The 25919-nt window shown below is 38.0% G+C and overlaps 1 protein-coding gene across 2 annotated transcripts in view; it reads right to left on the reverse strand.

The window, feature by feature from the left end:
* Window positions 1–4590: 4590 nt before the first annotated feature.
* OSBPL11 (oxysterol binding protein like 11) overlaps window positions 4591–25919 on the reverse strand; it is a 100387-nt gene continuing 79058 nt past the window's right edge. For both annotated transcript variants that reach the window (XM_046003452.1, XM_046003451.1), the window contains 3 exons: window positions 17558–17740; window positions 9710–9863; window positions 4591–6257 (listed from right to left, as the gene is read on the reverse strand). In XM_046003452.1, coding sequence (XP_045859408.1) covers window positions 6192–6257; window positions 9710–9863; window positions 17558–17740 — 403 coding nt within the window. In that variant the 3' untranslated portion in view covers window positions 4591–6191. The remainder of the gene's footprint in view (window positions 6258–9709; window positions 9864–17557; window positions 17741–25919) is intronic.

Here is a 25919-nt window from a genome sequence, read left to right on the forward strand (position 1 = left end):
GGCTGGGGATAAAATTCTAGGCAAAATTGGAAGTATTTCCCTTTTGCCTTTTAGCTTTCAGGGATGTTGAGAAGGCTGATGCTATTGTTTTTAGAACTTTCTCTTTATCTTTAGTTTTAAGGAATTTCATAATGACGTGCTTTGGTTTGGGCCTTTTTCTTTTCCCCAGTAGGCTCCATGCCCAACATGGGGCTTGAACTCACGACCTTGAGATAGAATCACCTGTTCTATCAACTGAGTCAATCTGACACCCCGGGGCTTTTATTTTTCCCTTACTGTGTAGGATATTCATGGCATTTTCATTTGGATTCATGTTATCCAGTTCTGGGAAACTGTCTTCTACATATACATGTATGTATTTTTCACTGTTTTTCCTTCCACTGGTTTTTAATTCCTTGAATCCTAGTCATGAGCTCTATGTTAGATTTCCTGGACTGCTCTGCTGATTTTCATCTCTCTCCTATTGTCCATCTTTTTCCTTTTGTTCTGTTTGCTGAGAGCTGCTGCTTACCTAACAGAACTTCTACTGAGTGGTTAATTTGAACTATCATATTTTAAATATCCAAGACCTGTTCTTATTTCCAGAACAGTCCATTTTAAAGATAGCATTTTGAGGGGTGCCTGGGTGGCTCCGTGGTTAAGCGTCCAACTTAACCCAATCTTAGCCCAATCTTAGCCCAGGTCTCAATCTCAAGTTTGTGAGTTCAAGCCCTGCCCTGGGCTCCACACTGGGTGCGGAGCCAACTTAAAATAAATAAATAAAATCTTAAGGAAAAAGATAGCATTTTGTTCATGTTTTATAGAAGTAAGATCATCTGCTCTGGTCTGAAGACTTATTTTTTTCCCAAATTATGTTTCTCAAAATTTTTTTTCTATTTGATCTTTTTAATTAACATTGGAATCTTTTCCTCAAATGTCTGCTGATCATTAGCTATTAAAATGAGGTGTAATTGTCTATATACACAATGTGTTGGTGGGAAGATGGGTGTGTGTAATTTCTTGGAGAAAGCGTAGAGGGTTATGTTGTAGGAGTTGCTGGCTTGAATTTAATTAACAGGATTGTCAGCTTAGAATTTTTTTGTTGGTGGAACCTCCAAATATATCTATAGGACTTTTTCTGGAGTTGTGCTTGGCCTAAGGATATTTTAATCTCTTGCCTGAAGGTATAAGCCTGACTGTCAATATTTTGGGAATGGGACAGGGGAAGGGGCTAAGGTCTCATCCTTAAGTATATAGACTTTAACTTGTACCTCATTTTCAGTCTATCAACTTGTGTTCCTGAACTAGAAATTTCTCTGGTTCAATCTCTCCAGTCTTAGAGGGTGGAACATAAGTTAGTCACCTAGTTGCATTGTTTGGGGTTTCTTACGTAGACTTTGAGCCAAACCCCTTGCTTTTATTTTATCTTTTTTAAAGATTTTATTTATTTATTTGACAGACAGAGATCCCAAGTAGGCAGAGAGGCAGCCAGAGAGAGGGGAGGGGAAGCAGGCTCCCTGCTGAGCAGAGAGCCCGATGTGGTGCTCGATCCCAGGACCCTGAGATCATGACCTGAGCCAAAGGCAGGGGCTTAACCCACTGAGCCACCCAGGCGCCACAACCCCTTGCTTTTAAAAAATTTATTATTATTATTTTTTTTTTAAAGATTTTATTTATTTGGTATATATAGAGAGATCACAAGTAGATAGAGAGGCAAGTAGAGAGAGAGGGGAAAGCAGGCTCCCTGCTGAGCAGAGAGCCCCATGTGGGGCTCGATCCCAGTACCCTGAGATCATGACCTGAGCTGAAAGCAGAAGCTTAACCCACTGAGCCACCCAGGCGCCCCTTATTATTATTTTTTAAAGTAAGCTCTATATCCAATGTGCGGCTCGAACTCATGACCCCCAAGATCAGGAGTCACATATTCTATCAACTAAGCCAGTCAGACGCATCCCCGCCATAACTCCTCATGTTCACCGCATTGATCAACTGCCTTCCAAAGCACTTAGGTACCATGGTGCCTTTCTGGGGTTGGGAAAGACCAGTTAGCCTTGTCCATATCATTCCTTGGTTTCATTCATGGGTATCATTCATACCCATTCCTTGGTTTCTTCCTTCATCTAAGTCTGTAACAGTAGGGATACTATTTGTCATGCCAGAATCCAATGTACTATCCGGCCCCAAACAAATACTTAACAGATGTTTGTTGAAGGTCTAGCTAAGTGAACTGAAATAAGCACTAAACTTTCTGAGCAATCATTTCCTCATCTGCGAAGTTGGCATGGTCATCCTGACTGTAATTTCACGGTATTTGTGTGAAAAACAAATAGTGGAAACATATGAAAATGTTTTATAAGGGGTGCCTGGGTGGCTCAGTGGGTTAAGCCTCTGCCTTCGGCTCAGGTCATGGTCTCAGGGTCCTGGGATCGAGCCCAATATCGGGCTCTCTGCTCAGCAGGGAGCCTGCTTCCCCCTCTCTCTCTGCCTACTTGTGATCTCTCACTGTGTCAAATAAATAAAATCTTAAAAAAAAAAAAGAAAATGCTTCGTAGTAAGTAAGAATTTCTTGTGCAGCTTGGTTTTTGGACCAAGGACGGATTTTATGCCACTAGAATATGTATTTTATTAGTATTTTCATTTTCATGTATATGAACTTGTCTTTTATATCCTCATCTGGTAGAATCATCTTCTCTTTCTTATCCCATTATCTCTGGTGAATCATCACTCAGCTTCCAGCCACTGTAGTAGTTCTAAGGAAACTTTCCAAGTATAGCTCTGGAGTGATCACAGCAATTTGTCTTTCTCTGGGGGAGCACACTGAATAGAAGATGGCCTTCATCTCAAGGAAATTTTTTTTGAAGATTTTATTTATTTGACAGAGAGAGAGAGAGAGACAGGGAGAGAGATCACAAGTAGGCAGAGAAGCAGGCAGAGGGGGAAGGGGAAGCAGGCCCCCTGCTGAGCATAGAGCCTGATGTAGGGTTTGATCCCAGGACCCTGGGATCATGACCTGAGCCAAAGGCAGAGGCTTAACCCACTGAGCCACCCAGGCGCCCCTCAAGGAAATATTTTAAACAAAATTTCATGCTTATCTAATTAATAAATCCTTTGAATTAATCTGTAGAAGCTGGTTCATCAAGTATCAGGTATTTATAGTTGAGAGTAATGTATCAATACTAGGATTACTGAGCGAGAAATTCAATACTTTTTTCTAATCTTATTTGTGGTTGCAAGTAGGCATTAGAGGCGATGTTGGTCACAATTGAAAAGGACAATGAATTGATATATAGATGCCGTATCTCACCCAATACATAATCTAAAAATTACTTTTCAGAGCTTAAAAACTGTCTATTCAAAATGCAATTAATTAGAATACAATTGTGGAGCTTAAATATAAATATCTGACAGAAGGTATAGGGTAGTGGTATCACCATAGTAAAAAAAAAAAAAAAAAAAAAGTAAGAAGTTCAAATACATGGCCAGGACATTGTCGTTTTGTCACTTCTGGTCTTGGACTTCTTAACACACAATTCCTAACAGCCAGAAGAAAAGTCTACCTTTAAAACTCTGACCTAAAAGAGAGAGATACAAATAAGTAGCTACTGCTATAAAGACTCCTTTCTCTGGCCAGTTGTCAATAAGGTGTGAATAGAAAAATGAAACAGAAAAGGCCTCTTAGCTTTATCTAGTAGATAAGCTACAGTGGGAAGTCAAGAAGACAGAGACAAGGTAAAGTAATTACCCAAAAGTAGTATAATTTCAGGGTGCCTGGGTGGCTCAGTAGGTTAAGCCTCTGCCTTTGGCTCAGGTCATGATCTCAGGGTCCTGGGATCAAGCCCCACATCAGGCTCTCTGCTCAGCAGGGAGCCTGCTTCCCCCTCTTTCTCTGCCTACCTGTGATCTCTCTCTCTCTGTCAAATAAATAAATAAAATATTTTTTTAAAATGCACTATTTAAAATAAAAAGTATTATTTCACTCTTGTCAAAGAAGCAACCCATTATGAGATTTCAATTACTCGTAAATGTATTGTTTTCCTGAAGAATTTTTAAAATTGTATTTCAATAATTCTTTTTTTTTTTTTTAAGATTTTATTTATTTATTTGACAGAAAGAGAGATCACAAGTAGGCAGAGAGGCAGGCAGAGAGAGAGGGGGAAGCAGGCTCCCCGCGGAGCAGAGAGCCCGACGCGGGGCTCGATCCCAGGACCCTGAGATCACGACCCGAGCCGAAGGCAGCGGCTCAATCCACTGAGCCACCCAGGCGCCCCTATTCTTAAAATGGCTCAGCAATTCAAAGAAATAAATGGGTGTTCAAGTGGCTCAAAGAACAAAACAAAATCACTAGTTTGATTTTACATTCTTGCCCTATATTTAAATTAAATATTAAATATTTATTTATATTTATATTTAAATTAAATATTTAAATTAAACATTTTAGTTTTTAAAAACTCTTATTGAATTTATTTCCTTTTCTCCCTGATTCCTGAAAATAAGAATGTAAAGAGAAAAATCAATATGCCTTTCATATAAACAAGGTGCTAACTCTACTAAATATAAACTTTCTATTTCTCTCCATTCATAAAACAGACAAAGGCATTATTGTTCTCTAGTTTTATTATTTTTAATCTTCCCAACACATGAACTATAACTCATTTTGATATTTTTCAGTGCATTTCACAGCAAAAATGAACAAGGGAATCATTAAAATGGTTGTACATAAACCAGTTATTTTCTTATAATTTACAGTTTGTTGAAAAAAATTATTGTTTTGCTGTTTTCATCCTATCAACCCCTTCAATAAAACACAATTTATCAGAGCACAAAGCTTAAACTTCTTATGATGATGCAAGAGATACAGCCACCTAACAGGGCTGATGAATAACAGGTATGTTACACACACTGATTGGAAGACCACGTCAGAAGAAACGGAGTAAGGCACCACTCTTGGAAAATTAAGGTAGCTTGCAGTAACAAGTGTTGAGCACCATAAGTAGGTGCTCAATAAATACTTAATGAATGACAAAAGCCATAATTAGAACTATCCTTTTAATGGCCAGCAATTCTTCAACCTCAATAAAATACTTATTTAAAAAAAAAGATTTGTACCTGAATACAACTTCCTGATAACTTTTTATTTCTTATTCTTTCTTCAGCATTTGAGTTTCCTTGAAAAGAGAACCACACCATACATGCACTCAGCCACGTACACAACTTCTGAATTACTGACAAATATGAATAGTTGGTTTAAATTTGAGTGAACAGAGGTAAGATGAAGCATACTTATCCAGAGGGATAGCACATAATACTGGATATTAACCTACGAGTGAAAAAAAGGTAAGGAAAAATGTAACAGTTTTATTCTTTAATGTTTGCTATGTTCTTTAATGCCTCAGTTCTTGAGAAAGGCCAGAATCTCATCATATTGACATGAACACATTTAAAAAAATTGTCTCTCAAGTGTAGTATTTAATAAAACTAGGTACTGAAAAACTGTTCTGAAATTTTTCAAGTCAATGTTGTTTTCAAGTATATTAAAATGCTCAGAAGAAAAAATTCTCCATGGTTATAATTCTAATCAATTTATAAATATACTTTTTAAAAGAGAGTTCCGACAGAGGTGGAGAATGGATAAGCTCCTCAGACACAGGCACACAGTCTCTTTGAAGGAACAGAATGCCTTGTTACTACAACCTGGTTGATTTTTTTAACACTGATTTCAGGCACAATGGCTGAATCCACTTCTGGGTCATCGTCCTCCTCCTCTGAGTTTGTAAGAGTAGTGAATACTTCAGTTACCGACAGAAAGCAACACACAAACTCTGATAGAGACTTCACTTCTCACTATAAAGACATCAGAATCACTGAGTTCTCACTGTTATGTGTGTCTTGCTGCCCCCCTGCAAAGACAGAGGATTCGAACTGAACTTCAGGAGCGGGGACTGGATAAAAGATTAATCACCTAACAATTCCCGTGAAAGGTTTTTAGATGATATTGCTCGTGTCATGTGAACAGGTTGGTGAGAGGCCCATCGTGCTTCTTCAGCACTTTGGTCTTGCTGCCGTTCTCCGGTGCCTTCACAGGTACATTCGTGTTCAGCTAGATTCAGTCTGTGCGATCAGGAAGCAGGTCACTCAGTGCAATGACTCCGTTCTGGGAGGGTTTAGGGTAAACAGAGAAGAAGTTCATTTGGTCGAGTCTTAGATAGTGTGTGTCACTCTGCTGGTTGTGCTGTTGGGATTATTTTCCAAAGGGGTTTATGATAAACCCAGCTGTCACCCTGAAACAAGCAGAAAAGTGTATTAAAGAACGATCCTCTAATAGTTTCACAATCGGTGACCAAAACTAGAAGCAACACCTTCCCTGAGGTAGAATTCTACTCTCACATTTAAAAATAAGGATTTTTGTGACAGAGAAAAAAAATCTGTGCTTAAGACATTACATGATGGTTGAGCTAGGTGGTTTAGCTAGGATTAGGGGAGAAGTTCTGGTGGGAGCCCCTAGTTGATGCTCGATGATCACTTTATTTGCAGAATTCATTTGTAGCAATTCTGCCAGTTTTGCCAAGATGCTGCACACTGATGGGCACCAAGCAGGCAGAGCACAAAGAAATGGTCATCAAGGCACTAGCTGTTCTCTCTACCTCAAGCAGCATCTCTAGTATCCGAGTACTGTGTCCTAGTTCTCCCCTGACTCTATTCCCATTAGTTTTCCCTGGCTCCTGTGAAGAGAAGGGTACCACAAGGAGATAAAGTTAACAGTCAGAGAATGAACTAGAACCAGGGGAATACCAAGTGAGGAAAAGAAATTCATGAAGCTATATACTGGGGGTGCAGGACTTGATACAGATTACTAGAGTTCCGTGTTCACAGGACTAGGTGAAGTAAATCAGATCTGAACACATCCTTAATGCATACTTCCTTCAATTTATTTGTATGAAAATTTTTCTTAAAAATTTAAATATATATATTTTATCTTGTTCCTAAAATGACTTAAGGCTAGCAATTACTTGGCTTCTAGTGACAAGGACTCATTCTTTCCTTGACTACATTTCAGTTGGACTACTTTGAGCACTCTTCTTGACTAGGCTTCAACCATGGCCTACTGAGCTCAATTTTAGTAAAGAATTCTGATAAGCCAGTTAGCCTAGAATCCCCCGGACCCCAAATTCTTGATTTTGAAACTCTTGTTTTCCCACCTTTGATATGTAATCAAGTTCCTCTCTCCCCACCCCAATCCTTGATATCTAACCAAGATTCTCTTTTCCACTCACTCTCTTGCATTTCCACTTGTCCCTGTACTCAGCGTTGTGTTCAATCCCTCTTCTCTATTGCAATAGTCCTGAATGAAGATTTTCTTGATGTTTTTAAGAAGTATCAAAATAATTCTTCTTTAACAATAGCAACCATTAGGGGCACTTGGGTGGCTCAGGAGGTTAAGTGTTCTGCCTTTGGCTCAGGTCATGGTCTCAGGGTTCTGGAATCAAGTCCCATGTCAGGCTCCCTACTGAGCAAGAGGAGTCTGCTTCTCCCTTTCCCTCTGCTGCTCCCCCTCATGCTCTCTCTTTCTCCTTTGCTCTCAAATAAATAAAGTCCTTAAAAAAAATAATAGCAACCATTAGATTGTTTATATTAAATCACCTGGTCGGTCATTCTCAACTCCTTTAGTACTGTTCTTTGAAAAAGATGTCAACTGATCACATCACAGAATGCCAGACTGGTATATCTCCAAGAATAAACGAGAAGTCTCAACTTTATATGTCATGTTATTAGCAAGAATCAGGGTGCCTATCTTAAAATTTCATTAGTTGTTATCTTTTTCTTTTTTTTTTTTAAGATTTTATTTTTGAGGAATTTCTATACCTAACATAGGGTTCAAACTCACAACCCTGAGATCAAGAGTTGCATGCTCTACTGAGCTGGCCAGGTGCCCCTATATCTTTTAGCCATTATAGCCCCCTGCTCTTGACCCCCAGAGTTCTCTTTTAATGATTTACAGAAGTCCTCCCTTAGAAATTCTCCTCCTACAATCTACTCCTGGTATATGTCTTCTTTGAAATGAAAAAAAATCCAAAGCTACCAGACTATAACTTTGAATAACAAAAACAAAGTTTTATTTTTTCATGTAAAAGACTAGACATGTGAAGTATTTTTCCCTTTATTATTCCTATCCATGAAAATGGCCAGTATTTTTTTTTTAAGATTTTATTTATATATTTGACAGAGAGAGACACAGCAAGAGAGGGAGCACAAGCAGGGGGAGGGGAAGAGGAAGAAGCAGGCTTCCCACTGAGCAGGGAGCCCGATGCGGGGCTCAATCCCAGGACCCTGAGATCATGACCTGAGCTGAAGGCAGACGTTTAACCGACTGAGTCACCCAGGTGCCCCGGACAGTATTTTTAATACTCAAAAATTAGAAAAATAAAGGTAATGAAGCCACCCACTATAATAAACTATGGATTTTTAGGGTTAATAACTATGCAAAAATCAAGATCAAATTACTTTTGGTAAAGTCCTTCCTGATGGACCAATATTAAAATTCGGTGGGCTTTAGACTTGTTTATTGACAAGAGAACATTTTTTTCTCTCTTTTTAGAGAGAAAGGGAGAAAGAGAGAGCAGCAGAGCAGTGGGGAGGGGCAGAGGGACAAACAGATTCCCCGCTGAGCAGAGTCCAATGCGGGACTTGATCCCAGGAACCTATGATCATGACCCGAGCCGAAGGCAGATGCTTAACTGACTGAGCCACCCAGGTACCCTTTTTTTCCCTCTACCCAATATGGAGCTCGAACTCACAACCCCGAGATCAAGGGTTGCGTGTTCTTCTGACTGAGCCAGCCAGGCGCCCTGAAAAGAAAACTTTTCTTGGTGTCAGCTCTGGTCCGCTATTCACCTTTCTCTGAGTTCCACCAGAAAGTAATAAACAAAACAAACAAAACAAAACATAAATCTTTAAATTTAGATAAGAATCCATAAATTATTTAGTCCAGCTGCAAAATCAGTGCATCAAAGTCTTCCATGTAAGCCATGGTCTCATATAGGACTAATGATGCATTACTATAAAATGTACTCCCTTATTATTGGATATTTTTGATTGTTGTACAATTCCTTCTTATGCTAAACTCAAAATTCCTGGTAGGGTGGACCTACCTCAAGACTGCTATACAAACTGATAAAAAATTTCTACATACACATATCTGAAGAAGGTTACAACAAACGGCCCACTTTATTCTTTTTTCCTAAAATGTCAAGATTCTAGCCACTTCACTACCCTTGGTATAGCTATTTAAATTTCTCATGTCTCCCCTTAAAATGTGGTCTCTGGAAGTAAACAAAGAGTTTCAGTGTGGTTCAAAACGTAATAAATTATAAATGGTACCATCTATTACTGTGATTGAGATTATGTTATTAGCATTTTTGTTTCTGACCAATTTAATCCTGAAATCTACCTCATCTGAACTGCGGCTAAACTATTTTACCTTTACTGTGATTGAGATTATGTTATTAGCATTTTTGTTTCTGACCAATTTAATCCTGAAATCTACCTCATCTGAACTGCGGCTAAACTATTTTACCTTGTCAAACTGTGAAAAGCTCATGAAAAAGCTCCTGGTTCAGCTGGACTAGTTTCAGAAATAAAAACGTATAAGTGATAACAATTCAAGAAAGCCTAATAAGCTAAAGTCCTCACTAAGCAGATAATGAGTTTTAGTCTGAAGACACGTAGGACAAACCTCTTTAATAAAATACTTGGTTTTCCAGGGTGTGCCTGTTTCAGTTCGATGCCTTTCTTCAGTCCTCTGGCGTTCTTCCAACGTACGTTTATGCTCCGTGGCTTTATCAATTTCAGATTCCCTCAGAGAGTCTGTCACATTTTTCCACAATCGCCTAAAATCAGAAAAGCCACAGATCTTACAAGCATTCTTTAAAAAAAGAACTGTTCTTTAAAAAAGAAGATATCAGTTCTTTTTTAAAGAATTGATACCCTTGAAATTAAAAGTAATTTTAAAAAATTATGTCTCCTGAATCAGATATATAGTTTCATGTATATGAGTTACAAAACCATGGAATAATAGTATGGTGCTGATACTGATGTCCAAGACGCTGCTCCTTCTGCTATTCTTTTCAAATAAAAAATAATTTGAATTTACGAAGTAATAGATTTTTATTTTTAAGAAACTTAGGAATTAATAAGCAAAAAGATAAATAAATTTTTTAAAAGCTGAAAGTTTAGAGACTTCTACTTTTGGACAGGATAAGATAATGGGGACCAGACTTAATCCTCCTGCCTTTAATCAGCTAGGAAACCAGACAAAATATATTGAAACAATTGAGACTACAGATATTGAGCAAAAGGCAAGTATAGGACAGTGATTCCTGAGAGTACGAAATAGAAAAGGGGAGTCCTATGGGTGCTCCAACTCACTGGCTAGAGCTTATTGGCACAGCAGAAGAAGGAAAGCTCAACTAACTCCAAGCAAAAGAAAACTGCCCAGACAACTCTTCGGGAGAAAGAAAAGTCTGTTCAACAAATGGTGCTGGGACAAATGGATATCTAAAAGCAAAAAGAGGACGACCTCAGACCCTTACCTCAAAAGGAAACTTTTACAAGAACACACAGGAGAAAATCTCTGAGGCTGGGTTAGGCGAAGATTTCCTAGATACAATACCAAAACCATATTCCATAAAAGAAAACATCGACAATCTCATCTCAAAAAAATTAAAACCTTTTACTGAAAAAAAAAAACTCACTATAAAAATTTAAAAATAAGCAACAGACAAGGAGAAAATAGTTTCAAAACACATATCCAATGAAGGATTTGTATTCAGAATTCACAAAGAACTCCTGCAACCCAAGAAGATAATCACACATTTCATCAAACAAGAGAAACAAATGTGTAATTAATTAGCACATGAAAATATGTTCAACATCATTAGTCATTTGGAATATGCAAATTAAAACCATAATAAGACTATTTCACCCCACCTAAAAGGGGTATGTATAAGGTAAGCAATAACACATGTTGATAAGGATGCGGAGAACTGGCACACTTCTACATTGCTGGCAGGAGTGTAAAATGGTGTAGCCACTTAGGAAAATAGTTTGGCAGTTTCCTGAAAAGTTAAATGTAAAACTTCCAGACAATCCAGCAATTACCATTTCAGATATTTACCCAGAGAAATGAAAACATATCCACCCAAATAAGAATGTTCATACTGGTATTAATCATCATAGTCCAAAACTGGCAATGTCCATCAATTGGTGAAGGGATAGACAAAATGTGGTTCCATATAATGGAAACTATTCAGCAATATAAAACATGAGCTATTGATACATGTTGTATCCTAGATGAGCCTCAAAAACACTATGCTAAGTGAAAGAAGCCAGGCACAAGCTATCACATATTATATGATTCCATTTATCTGAAGTACCCAGAAAAAACACATTTAAAGACAAAAAGTAGGTTCCCTGAGAATGGGGATAGGAATGGAATGGACATTAGCTATAAATGGGAATAAGGATCTTATGGGATGATAAAGGTTGCGAAACTGATTTATGGTATGACTGCATTGCTCAAGAAAGTTGCTAAAAATCACTTAAATATATAAAACAGGTGAAATTTATAATATGTAAAATATATCTTGATAAAGTTTTTAAGTGGCAATTTTAGTATTAAAGCAGAATTCAAAGCAAGAACTATCACCAGGGGAGTGCCTGGGTGGCTCAGTCATTGGGTATCTGCCTTTGGCTCACGTCATGATCCCAGGGTCCTGGGATCCAGCCCCGCATCAGGCTTTCTGCTCCATGGGAGGCCCTCTCCCACTCCCCCTGCTTGTGCTCCCTCTCTCGCAGTATCTCTGTCAAATAAGTAAATAAAATCTTTAAAAAAAAAAGAAAAGAAAGCTATCACCAGGGATAAAGAAGATCATTTCATAATGATCAGAGTTCAGTGCATCAAGAGGACAAACAATCCCAAATGTGTTGTCCCTACCACAGAGATTCAAATAACATAAAGACTTAGACAACTATGAAGAGAAACATGCAATTATAATTGGTAATTTCAATAACTGACCTCAACTGATGAAACAAATACACAGAAAATTAGTAAAACAAAGAGTACTAGAAAAATATTATCAACCCACTTGAGCTAATTGATATTTACAGAGTACTGTCACCTAACATCAACTGAATACACACTCTTGTCAAGTGCCCATGAAATGTTTACCAAGACAGAATGTATTCAGGGTTATAAAACAAATCTCAATAAAATCTGAAGGACTAAAACCATACCAAGTATATCCTTTGGCCAAAATTAAGTTAAACTAAAAATGAATAGTGGGAAGACAGCTGGAAATTTTCCAAACATTTGGAATAATTTCATGAGTCCAAAAAACCTAAATAACTTCATGAGTCCAAAAAAAAAAAAACAACAAAAAAAACAAAACCCACAAAGGAAAATCAGAAAACACATCTCAAAAGTTTGAAATAGCTAAAGCAGGCTTAAAGAGAAATTTATTAAATATTTGTATTAGGAAAGAAGAAGAAATCGGCCTAATGAGGGGTCAAACTATGGCTGGCTACCCAAATTTTTATTGTATCATAGTGGCGTCTATCCTCTCAAGGTCTGTTGCTGCTTTCATGCTTCAGTGGCAGACCTACCTGAGTAGCTGTAGTAGACACTATCTCGCCCAACAGGCCTAAAATATTTACTCTCTGGGCTTTTACAGAAAAGTTCACTGATCCCTGACCTAAGTTTCCCTTTTAAGAAACTAGAAAAAGGAAGAGCAAATGATGTACCAAGTAAGCATAAAAGAGGAAATAAAAAAAGAGCAGAAATCAATGAATAACAAAATAGAAATATAGACAAAAAGCAATGAAAAACTGGTTCTTTGAGTAAAATTAATAATCCTTTAATAAATAATCCTTAATAAAAATCTTTAATCCCATGCATAGGAAAAGAAAATATTACCAACATAAAGAATGAAAGTGGGACATCACTTAGAGATCCTATACACATTAAAAGAAAACTAAGGGAATATTATAAACTATATGTCAATAAATTTGACAAACTACATGTAGGTGAAATTAATCATTTCCTTAAAAGACATAAACTACCAACTTTCAATTAAGAAAGACAACCTCACCATCCCTCTAAAGATAATGAATTATAGTTAAAAACTCCCTCAAAGAAAACAACAGACCAATATCCCCCATGAATGTAGATATAAAAAATCCTTAATAAAATTTTAGCGAAGAGAATCCAACAGTATCTCTTAAACATTTGTCTGCTTTAATAATAGCTGGATTCTTACAAATGTTTCTACATTCAATCTGTTCTATTATTTTAGTTTAATTAAATAAAGAAAAATCTAGGGCTGCCTCGGGGGCTCAGTGGGTTAAGTGGCTGACTCCTGGTTTCTGCTCTGGTCATGATCTCAGGGTCCTGGGATCAACACTTGCATCAGGCTCTGTGTTTAGTGTGGAATGTTTGAGATCTCCTCTCTCCCTCCCCCTCCCAAGTGTGTGTGCGCGCATTCTCTCTCTCTAAAATAAATAAAATCTTTAGAAAAAAAAAAGAGTAACACAGATGAAGGAAATCCACAGAGAATAAATGGTAACATTGATGGCACTCTCTAAAAAATAATAAATAAAAATAAGTCTTAAGAAAATCTGGCCTCACATAGATACAGAGTTGGAAAAAAGAATATTTTAATATACTTCTCAAGTAATTTAATTCTCTGGTATTGTATTAAATTCACCAGGTGGTAGTTTTTATTCTTATTTATGTATTTATTTACATAATCTTAAGCAGAGTCTGTGTTGCACAGAGCCCCTTGTGGGCCTCAATCTTACAATCCTGAGGTAGTGACCTGAGCTGAAACCAAGAGTCGTTTAACCAACTGAGACACCCAGGTCCCCCAGGTGGTAGTTTTTTAAAGGTTGCCTGCAGTGTGGAAAATGAAAGATGTCAATTAATTTTTTATATGGTGCTACAAGGAAACTCATTGGTCTAACTGGCATCGTGACTATTTTTTTTTTTTTTAATTTAAATTTAGGTAGCTAACACACAGTGTAATGCTGGTTTCTGAATCAGAATTCAGTGATTCATCACTTAAATACAATATCCAGTGCTCATAATAACAAGTGCCCTCCTTAATACCCATCACCCATCTAGCTCATCCCCCACCAACCTCCCTCCAACAACCCTCAGTTTATTCTTTATCTTTAGGAGTCTCTTATGGCATGTTTCCCTCTTTCTTTTTTTTCTCTTTCCCCCCTTCTCATATGTTCATCTGTGTTCTTTCTTAAATTCCACATATGAGTGAGATCATATGGTATCTGTCTTTCACTGACTTATTTCACTTAGCATCATACACTCTAGCTCCATCCACATCATTGCAAATTCTTTTTTTTTTTTTTTTTTTTTTGGTGTTGGCTGAGTAATACTCCATTATATATATCACATTTTCTTTATCCATTCTTCTTGACTGGGTTTTTGAATGGGTCTTGAATGATTTTGTAATATCATGCATTGTTCACTTGAAAAATGATCTTTCAGAAGTTGACATTTTATTATGTAATATTAAAAAAAATCACATTCATTACCATCACCACCAATTTCATCAGAAAATCCTTTACTTGGGAAGCTTTCACACTCAGGAGGCAAATAAAATTTTCCGAATTCTGATTTTTATCTTGAAGCTTAAATAGTTTTTCCAGTTTAACTGAGATACAACTGATATACAGGACTGTTATGTAAGTTTAAGATGTGCAGCATAGTAAACTGACTTATATACACTGAAATACCTACCACACTGAGTTTCATTAACATTCATCATTGCATATAAATAAAAGTTTTTTCCCCTTGTGATTAGAGTTCTAGGTTCTACTCTTTTAACAACTTTCAAATATACCACATGGCAATGTTAACTACAGTCATCATATTGTACATGACATCCCCTAGTACTTGTTTACCTGACAAATGGAAGTCTGTACCTTTTGATCACCCTTATCTAATTCTTCCACTCCCCAACCCCTACCTCTGGTAACCTCAAATCTGATCTATTTTCCATGAGGTTTTTATTTTGCCTAGATTGTACCTATAAGTAAGATCATACAGTATTTGTCTTTCTCTGACTTATTTCATTTAGCACAATATCCTCAAGGTCCATCCACGTTGTCACAAATGGCAGGATTTCCTTCCTTTTTATGGTTGAATATAATTACGCTGTGTATATATGCTACAACTTCTTTTCAAGTCAAAAAAAATTTTTTTTTTAAATAATCTTAACCCCCCAAATGGGGCTCAAACTTACAACCCCGAGATCAAGAGTCACATGCTCTTCCAACTCGCCAGCCAGGCGCCCTATATACTACATATTCTTATCCATTCATCTGTTGACAGATACAAGTTGTTCGCGTTTATTTATCTACCTATTTACTTTTCACTTTCTCTTTTTTAAAAAAATTTTTCACTTTGTTTCTTCATCACGATATTTCCCCCAACCCTCACCCACCTCTCCTCTTGGAACCATCAGTTTGTTTTTGTTTTTTCAAAGACTTTATTTATTTATATGACAGAGAGATCACGAGTAGGCAGAGAGACAGGCAGAGAGAGAGGGGGAAGCAGACCCCGCTGAGCAGAGAGCCCGACGCGGGGCTCGATCCCAGGACTCTGAGATCATGACCTGAGCCGAAGGCAGAGGCTTAACCCACTGAGCCACCCAGGCGCCCCCATCAGTTTGTTTTTGTTTTTGTTTTTTAAAGATTTTATTTATTTATTTTACAGAGAGAGAGATCACAAGTAGGCAGAGAGAGGGGGAAGCAGGCTCCCTGTTGAGCAGAGAGCCTGATGTGGGGCTCGATCCTAGGACCCTGGGATCATAACCAGAGCTGAAGGCAGAGGCTTTAACCCACTGAGGCACTCAGGCGCCTCAGTTTGTTTTCTATAGTTGAAGAGTCCATTTTGTGGTTTGTCCCTCTTTTTCTCTCTGCTCATGTGTTTCGTTTCTTAAATTCCACATATATGAGATCATCATGATATTTGTCTTTCTCTGACCTATTTAGCTTAGCATTATACTCTCCAGTTCTCTTCACTTCATTGCAGATGGCAAAATTTTCTTCTTTTAATGGCTAAATAATATTCCTTTGTGTGTGTGTGTGTGTGTGTGTGTGTGTGTGTACACGTACCACACCTTCTTTATCCATTTATCTATTGATGGACACTTAGGCTACTTCCACAGTTTGGATTATAAATAATGATGCTCTAGGGGTGCCTGGGTGGCTTAGTGGGTTAAAGATTCTGCCTTCAGCTCAGGTCACAATCCCAGGGTCCCAGGATCGAGGCCTGCATCGGGTTCTCTGCTCAGTGGGGAGCCTGCTTTCCCCTCTCTCTATCTCTGCCTACCTGTGATCTCTGTCAAATAAATAAATAAAATCTTAAAAAAAAAAAAATATATATATATAGAGAGAGAGAGAGAGAGAGACAGACAGACAGACAGACAGACAGAAACAATGCTCCTCTACATATACAGGAGCATGTATCCCTTCGAATTAGTGTTTTTGTACTTTGGGATAAATACCCAGTAGTGTGAATGCTGGAGATCATCTTAAGATGTTTAATGCTTCCATTTATTCTCTTTTTTCTTTTTTAAATTGATACAGTAATCCTTCCACAAGATATAAAATTTCAACAGTTCAAAGGGGATTCTGTGGGGCACCTGGGTGGTTTAGTCGGTGAAGTGTCTGCCTTCAGCTCAGGTCATGATCCCAGAGTCCTGGGATCAAGTCCCAGATCAGACTCCCTGCTCAGCGAGAAGTCTGCTTCTCCCTTTCTCTCTCTCTGCCCCTCCCCCGCCACCACTGGTTCTCTCTCTTTCTCAAATAAATAAATAAAATCTTTTAAAAAAAGAGGTGGGGAAGTTTCTATAAAAGGAAGTCTCTTTCCTATCCTAGATCCCAGTACTCCTTTCTAGAAGCAACCACTATGAACACATCTAGGAAACTTCATCTATTGCCAAAATACCCTCTAGGGAGGTTGTACCAGCATGAAAATGACTATTTGCTCACGTTTTCTCAAAAGAGGTATTATTTTAGGGACGCCTGGGTGGTTCAGTCAGTGAAGCGTCTGCCTTCAGCTCAGGTCATGATCTTGTCCTGCATCGAGCTCCCTGCTCATTTCTCCTTCTCCCTCTGACCCTTACCCCTCTACTTGTGTGATCACTCTCTCGCTCTCAAATAAATAAATAAAATCTTAAAAAAAAAAAAAAGAGAGGTATTATTTTAGAAACTAATTTATCTTATTGTTTAATTTCTATTTCTTTGAATTCTAAATACACTGAGTAATTTTTCATTCTTAGTGGGCCTTTTTTCCTCTACTTTTGAACTGCCTCTTTATGTTCTTTGCCCATTTTTCTGTTGGGGCATCTGTCTTTCGTGAATAATTTGTTAAGAGTTTTATGATAAAGATAGTAATCCTTTGACTGCGAACTGGTGAAGTGACTTGCCTAAGGCTGCAAACTATGAAAAGGCTTAGATAGAGCGTTGGATTCTTTCCAGGATGGATGTGGGGATGACATACCTGGACTCAAATGGATCTTGCTTCTCCAGAGGTCTTACTCTTTTCTTTGTTACTGCCAATTTAGTCAAGTCCACATACTTTGTCTCTCCATTGCTGTAAGTGAACTCAAGAACACTATTCCATTCGCCTTGCACTCTGCATACCACAGTATTGGTGATGTTGTGCTTTACTTCACCTGTAACCCTAGAAGCAGGTAAGAAATAAAAATGTGCTCTAATAAGTGAAACTAGGCTTGTTTCTTTGTATTCTGAAACCTAAAGACATACTTTCTGAATTCTGTTTAAATTGGTTATATAGCTCACTTCACTTTGTCAGTGCCAAGCCAGACTGTAAATCCCATGACAGCTTACTAGATAATTTTTTCAAATAATGTCAACTTTAATCTTTTAGAAAGAATACTGGGACTCAAACTAGAGACTAAGTTACCATAAATGATCACAAAGTGTGATCTTCAAATGCTTGCTACAAATAAAACTATAATACTAAAACTAAATAGAAATACGAAAAACTTTTTTTTTTTAAAGATTTTATTTATTTGACAGACAGAGATCACAAGTAGGCAGAGAGGCAGGCAGAGAGAGAGGAAGGGAAGCAGGCTCCCTGCAGAGCACAGAGCCTGATGCAGGGCTCAATCCCAGGACCCTGGGATCATGACCTGAGCCGAAGGCAGAGGCTTTAACCCACTGAGCCACCCAGGTGCCCCTGAAATATGAAAAATATTAACATTTCCTTTTTATTACAGTTTTAAAATGTTACAATATTACAGTTTAACTTTTTAAAAAAAAAACTAGTCCTATTCACTTAAAAGTTTGGAGTCCCTATATTTGAAGTTCTGATATAAGCGCAATTTTATTATTTATTTTTTTTTTAAGATTTTATTATTTATTTGACACAGAGAGAGAGAGATCACAAGTAGGCAGAGAGGCAGGCAGAGAGAAAGAGGGGGAAGCAGGCTCCCCGCCGAGCAGAAAGCCCAATGTGGGGCTGGATCCCAGGACCCTGGGATTATGACCTGAGCTGAAGGCAGAAGCTTAACCCACTGAGCCACCCAGGTGCCCTGATATAAGCGTAATTTTAAATATATAGAAACCAGATAAACCAGTAAGAGGCAGAAAAATTGAAAAAAAAAATAAAAATTTTAATATTCTCTTGACAAAGGAAAAAAATTAAGAGAGTATGGGTATACAAAAATTATCATCATCAACAGAGAACTCCAAGAGAACTCAAACACTACTGTTGTCGAAAGTTTAATGAAGAGTAAGTTATCTAGCTAGTTTATCAACAGACAGATAGGAAGCGGCTCAGATGAAGATCAAAATAAACAGGACTAATTATTTTTATTAATTTTTTTTAGAGATTTTATTTACTTGTCAGAGAGAGAGCAAGAACTGGGAACAGCAGGCAGAAGGAGAAGCAGGCTCCCTGCTGAACAAGGAGCCTTGGGACTCAACCCCAGGACCCTGGGATCACGACTTGAGTTGAAAGTAGACACTTAACTGACTGAGCCACCCAGGAGTCCCTGGTCGAATTATTTTTAATGCATTTTGTGTTCACTGTAGGACACAAGTAACAACAGGGTCAGATAAGGCAGAGGTTCAGAACTTAGAAAATAGTGGGCAAATGTTAGGGTCTAATCAGTGAGCCAGTGATTGTGGTTTATCTGGATTCAAAAGGCAGTCCACAGGACCAAAGCCCAGTGGCTCAGGCTACAGGAAGCAGTATTTTTCAGGAATAAGCCAAGGTCCTAGGAACCAGGAAGACACAGCGAAATGTAAGGAGCCCACCACCATTTTCAATCAGAAGTTAACTAAAGGTCTACAAACTTGGAACTCAAAGCATAGATATAGGGACCAATAAGCAAATGATCTATGAGCCAGATTTTGGAGATCGAGGTAGGAGGGATTTGGAATCCAAGAGCAAACCAAACATCCAAAATCAAAAGCTATGTGTAATGACAGCTCACTGGACAAAAAAGAACACCATGGCTACAAGTCTGCTTGATTACAGTACAGATGGGAACTCGGTAATACTTCAAAGCATATGAACTTTAATTCCACGTGAAGGTTTCTTGCCTGTTTCTTGTGACATCCATGTTTCCTCTCTGACCCCACTTGCCAACATTGTTCCCTTCTTTGAAAATCTGTTTCTAACCAAATAGGATATGAGGAGATGACACTGAGTACTTTATCCGTTCCCTTCTCCATGCAGAATACCCAGAACCAAATTCTGAGAATTAAGGGACCATCAAATGTTCCTCACTTGATCTTTTACTGCCACAGCACAATCTCTCAAGTCATCATCTCCCACATATGGATTCCCACTGGAAAACAGCACACCTAGGTCCCTGTGCATGCGTGCCGAGTTACGTGGGGTCTGTGTCGCTTGGCGCAGCTACACGGCAAGGGCAGCATGAAGAGGGCTAGGGCGGGGAACAAGAGCTACACATACTAGAGGTGTGCCATGGGGAACATGCAAAAGCAACACAAGGACGAAGAAGGGCCTTGCCTCATTGTGCTTATAGTAATTGTTTCTAACAGCCTAATGCAGGGTTGGCAAACTTCTTCTGTAAAGGACTGGGAAGTAAATACCAGGATTTGCAGGCCAGCCTGTCTCACAACTACTTAACTCGGTCACTGTAGCATGAAAGCAATTATAGCCAGTAAATAGATGAGTATCTAAACATATAAAGCACATAGATCTAGGGGCAGCTGGGTGGCTCTGTCAGTTAAGCATCTGACTCCTGATCTCAGCTCAGGTCTTGATCTCAAGGTCATGAGTTCAAGCCCTATGTTGGATAAAAAAAAGAGAAAGGGCATGTAGCTCTAGACCTTGGTATCAACCAATAACACAGAATATGTGGCCCTTAAGATACTAAGAGCTAAATCTTAAGCTATCATCCTACTCATCTCTAAAGTGAGAATGATTTGATAACTGATAAGGCATTACTCTCTCACTTTCTAAAAACATGACAACAAGTTAGTCTTTTAGATGGTCTAGACTCTGTCTCTACAGCTATTTGGAATACCAGAAAAATCACTGAATATATTAACTTGGCTTCATATATAAAGTTTTCATTGATTGGGGTGCCTGGCTGGCTCAGTTGGGGGAGCATGCAACTCTTGATCTCAGGATTGTGAGTTCAAGCCCCATATCAGATGAAGAGGTTACTTAAAAAAAAAAAAAAATCTTAAAAAAAAAAAAGAGAGAAAGTTCTTACTGATTGAAAGTTAAGATTTTAACTTTGGGTTTTATTGATATATATATATATATGAAATACTCACATGAAGGAAAATCACATTTTATGCAGAACTACTGAAGGAGACATTGCCTATTTGTGTTTCTAAATGTCACTTATATAAGGATACCTGCAAAAATCCCTTTAAATTTTAATACCAAGAAAACAATTTGTCTCTCTTGAAAATGTGATAGGCTTCCTTTATCATTTATCAGACAATGAGAAGTATGTTGAGCATCAAGTTTCCTTTTTTCCTTTAACGTGAGTCAGAATTAAATTTTCTTTTCATATATAATAATTATCTAATCCCTCTTCCATTGCTATGATTATTATAATAATAGACTGTTTTTAAATATACGACACTTTTCCAAAAAGCCTTACAAACAGTTTCCAAAGATAGGGTGCTGGGTTCTAATACTACGCTGAAAGTTTCTTGAAGGCAGAGGTAGCCTTTCTATACTGTACCTCCAATAAGCAGGAAAGTGTGTCACTTGGCAGACAGTTCACATAATCTTAGTATCATTCCACTAGACAGACAGACGATAGAGTGCTATTTATCTATACTGCTAATTCTGACCTCACTTTAGGATGACTTTATAAAATCATCATCATCCTAAAGTGAGTGTGGAAAATGAGATCAGGAGATAGACATGGACAAAAGGAATAGTTAAGTAGGCTCACTTGGCTGCACTGGGCAGAGTTGTGGAAAATGAGGGAGTAAGGGAAGACAAGTGGGAGATAATATATTTATATCAAATGCAGACAGCAGATAATGTGTCTGCTCTGATTGTAGATAGCAGTAAAAAACTAGGCTGTCTGAGGAGAGAGGCACACCATTAATAAAGGCATAAAAAAAAAGCCTTCATTATAATATTCTTATAAAATCAAAAAAGAAAAGATATCAAAAACAGAAAAGACAGTTTCTAATAGGAAATTTTTTTTTAAGATTTTATTTATTTGACAGACAGAGATCACAAGTAGGCAGAGAGGCAGGCAGAGAGAGAGAGAGGAGGAAGCAGGCTCCCTGCTGAGCAGAAAGCCTGATGCAGGGCTCAATCCCAGGACCCCGGGACCATGACCTGAGCCAAAGGCAGAGGCTTTAACCCACTGAGCCACTCAGGTGCCCCTCTAACAGGAATCTTTTAAATGAGAAATTAGATGAAACCACTGGTCCTGGGAGAGATCAGAATAGAAAAAATGAGGAAACTTCAGTCGGCTGAAAGCATCTGTCAACAGTTATGGAAAGAGTGTGTATGTGAATCCAAAGGAAAGAGACTATGTTAGAGAAAAGGGCAGTACTTCCAAGTGACAGAAAAATCAAGTGAGTGTGGCCTTGTGGATAGGTAAAGGGTATGAAGGGGGAAAAGAAAGCAAATATGATGACTGACCATTAAAAAACTGAGGATGTCTATTTAAAATTATTAGGGGTCTTCAAAAAATCAGAGTATGAAAACCAGGTATCAACATTTTTTTTTAAGATTTTATTTATTTGACAGACAGAGATCACAAGTAGGCAGAGAGGCAGGCAGAGAGAGAGGAGGAAGCAGTCTCCCTACCAAGCAGAGAGCCCGATGCGGGGCTCAATCCCAGGACCCTGAAATCATGACCTGAGCTGAAGGCAGAGGCTTTAACCCACTGAGCCACCCAGGCGTCCCTCACCCTGTTTTTTATCAATACAGCTTTTAGAATATTGGTAGATGCTTCCTCTAGGAATCTAGCTGCCAAGGTGGAAGAAGCCGCAATCATGCAGAAAGGCCACATGTGGGCCCTCTGAATGACAGTCCCAGCTGGGCTCTTGGTCCGCAGCCAGATCTCCTGTCTTCTCCCACATGAGTGAGCTAACCTTGGATATCCAGTGGGTCAGGCCCTTAGATGGCTGAAGCTTCAACCAACATGAAGGACATCATGTGAGAATCACCCAACCAAACCTAGTCAGTCCAGAAAACTATGAAAGATAATAAACTGCTATTTCAAACACTTATGTTTTAGAGAAGTTTATTACTGGCAATAAATAATTAGGATGTCATCCAAAGCTATCTTAGCTGCCCTGACTTCTCTATATCCTGTTAAAGGGTCAACTCTGAATGTCTAATCAGTCTCCCTTCTTCTAATCTCTCTTCACTCTCCCTGCCCCCCAGTCCATTCTTTACCTGACACCAGATAGGTCTTTTTAGAAATACTTAAAACATATAATTTCCAGGCACAAAATTGCTTAAGGTATTCTTGCCAGAAATGCATAACCTGAACAACAACAACAACAAAAAAGACAAACCCACACTGAGAAGCAGTCTATAAAATTGACCTGTCATTGTCATAAGAAATAGAGAAAGGCAATGGAAATATACCAGAAGACTAAAGAGACATAACAATAATATGAATGCACGATCCTGGATAGGAGAAAAAATACTGCCAATTACTGGGAAAACTGACAAAATTTAACATGGACTGTACTTAGATAATAGTATTAATTTAACATAACAATGTTAAATTTCTTGAATTTGACAACCATTCTGTGATTGTATGAGAGATGTGATTCTACATATTTCCTTGTTCTTGGGAAATTCAGACTAAAATATTTTATTTTTTAAAAAAGATTTATTTATTTATTTATTTGAGAGAGAGAGAGAGAGAGATGGAGTGAATGCATTTGCGTGCAAGTGAGGGAAAGTGCAGAGGGAGAGAGAGAGAATCCTTAAGCAGATTCACTGATGAGCAAGGAGCCGAACGTGGGGCTCAATCCCACCAGAATCATGACCTGAATCGAAATCAAGAGTCAGCTGCTTAACTGACTGAGCCACTTACGTGCCCCACACTAAAATATTTTAAAGTGTCGGGAGGTCTGTAACTCTCAAATGTTTCAGGAATAATAATAATAATGATAATGATATGTACATAGAAAAAGATTTTGATAAAGCTAATGAAGGAAAATGCTAACAACTAGGCAAAGGATACATGAGAGTTTGTACAATTCTTCCGGAGGTTTGAAATGACTTCAAAAGATAAAAGTAATTAAATAATATATATTAATTCCATGCTTAACATTTTAATTGGCTCCCCACTGCCTTCAGAATTAAGATCAGAATTGTTGGGGCACCTGGGTGGCTCAGTGGTTTAAGCCTCTGCCTTCGGCTCAGGTCATGATCTCAGGGTCCTGGGATCGAGCCCCCCATCAGGCTCTCTGCTCAGTGGGGAGCCTATTTCTCCCTCTCTCTCTGCCTGCCTCTCTGCCTACTTGTGACCTCTCTCTCTGTCAAATAAATAAATATTTTTTAAAAAAAAGATCAGAATTGTTAGCAAAATAGTATACTGTATTCTTGTATCAGAGTTAAGAGATACATTTAAATGGCAAGGACTTAACAAGAGTATAGATAAACGTACTTAATTTGAAAGTAAAAAAAAAAAGGCACTATGACTTGGGTTGGATTTTCACAGGTTAGATCAATTAAACATTCCAACACAACTTTCTGTACATGTGGGTGTTTACAAGCATCAGTGTCCCCCGAGAGGCTGACCCTCACTGCCCTAGCAACTGGCACCCATGTTGTTAATATGCACTGATTTACTCTTGCCTGTGGCTCTAGCATTTTCATTTCACTTACTATCAACTATTTGGCATTAAGGAGAACATACTAATATCAAAACTACCCTATTAGTTCTTCATGTCATTAAGAATGACTATCAAAGAAATGAAGATGTTAAGTGTAAAAAGAAAAAAAAGGGAAGAGAGCCTGCAACAGCTGTTTTCAAACCTCTGCAGGGTTCTCCTAGGAGGAGGAAGGGGATAAAAACTGAGTGAAGCTCTAAAAAAAATCAGATCTAAGAGTTCATATCTAAGAGATTCATCAGTAATATGTTAAAGGAGTAATATATTAAAGGAATAGGTACAGTTTGAAAGGATGGACTAGATTCTATCTCCAAGAAGAGAGAAACTCACTCCTAATCATATTTCCAACAAAAAATATGCAAAACTTTACAAATCACTTACTATGTACACTGTATAGATGGAACAGAAGGCCCAAAACAGTACAGTTCTATCAAAAAACTTACAGCCATATTGGGGGAAATAAGACAACTCAATCAAGAGAAAAAGTTTGTGTATAAATAATGTTTTTAAAAATGTTTTTACAGGTAGTATGAGTCCTGTAGGATTTCAAGTAACACATACATATGCACATACACATACACTCTCAGAATTAAGTTTCAGGGACCAGAAATAGTTTGCAAAAAGACAACTAAAATCACTCCATGTTTCCTTATCCAGAAAATAATACTTACGAGAGAAAAAAATAAGCAACAGGCCACTAATAAATAACTTAGTGTCATGATAATAAGATAGTGCTGGCTTGGGAAAATTTATCACGGTAGTTGTTTTCCCTAAGCATTCTACTCAAGCATATAGAGAGACTGAGGAATACTTTCACCAAGCAAGAATGTTACAGGGATATAGGTTTCAGCTCTAACTTCATATAAATAAGAGGAGTTTGAATGGACTGCCCCTCACTCACTGAGTTTTGTGTGAATAATAAATGTTTGAAAACATTGAACTATCAGTTTTCAGACATGTTGCAAAGGGATATATGCACCTAGTAAATGTTGGTCTACAACGTCTAAAGGCCCAGCCGGTTTTAAGGTGTGATTCCTGTGATTACTACAATGAGCAGAGTAAGTAGAAGCATATAAAGCAAAGTATTAATCACAATAATACCTTCTCTAAGGGTAAGAGATGATTATTTTGACAATGTCTAGTGGTTCTGTTTGGGTAATATGTGTGTATATTACAATTCTTGACGTTAGTGTTTTGAAGTCTGTATTTTTATTTTTATTTTTATTATTTATTTATTTTTTTTAAAAAAGATTTTATTTATTATTTATTTGACAGACAGAGATCACAAGTAGGCAGAGAGAGAGGAGGAAGCAGGCTCCCTGCTGAGCAGAGAGCCTGATGCGGGGCTCGATCCCAGGACCCTGGGATCATGACCTGAGCCGAAGGCAGAGGGCTTAACCCACTGAGCCACCCAGGCGCCCCTAATTTTATTCTTTTAAAGATTTTTACTTTATTTATTTGACAGACAGAGATTACAAGTAGGCAGAGAGGCAGGCAGAGAGAGAGGAAGGGAAGCAGGTTCC

The sequence above is a fragment of the Meles meles genome, chromosome 4 (genome assembly GCF_922984935.1).
Source record: "Meles meles chromosome 4, mMelMel3.1 paternal haplotype, whole genome shotgun sequence".
NCBI classification, from domain to species: Eukaryota; Metazoa; Chordata; class Mammalia; order Carnivora; family Mustelidae; genus Meles; species Meles meles.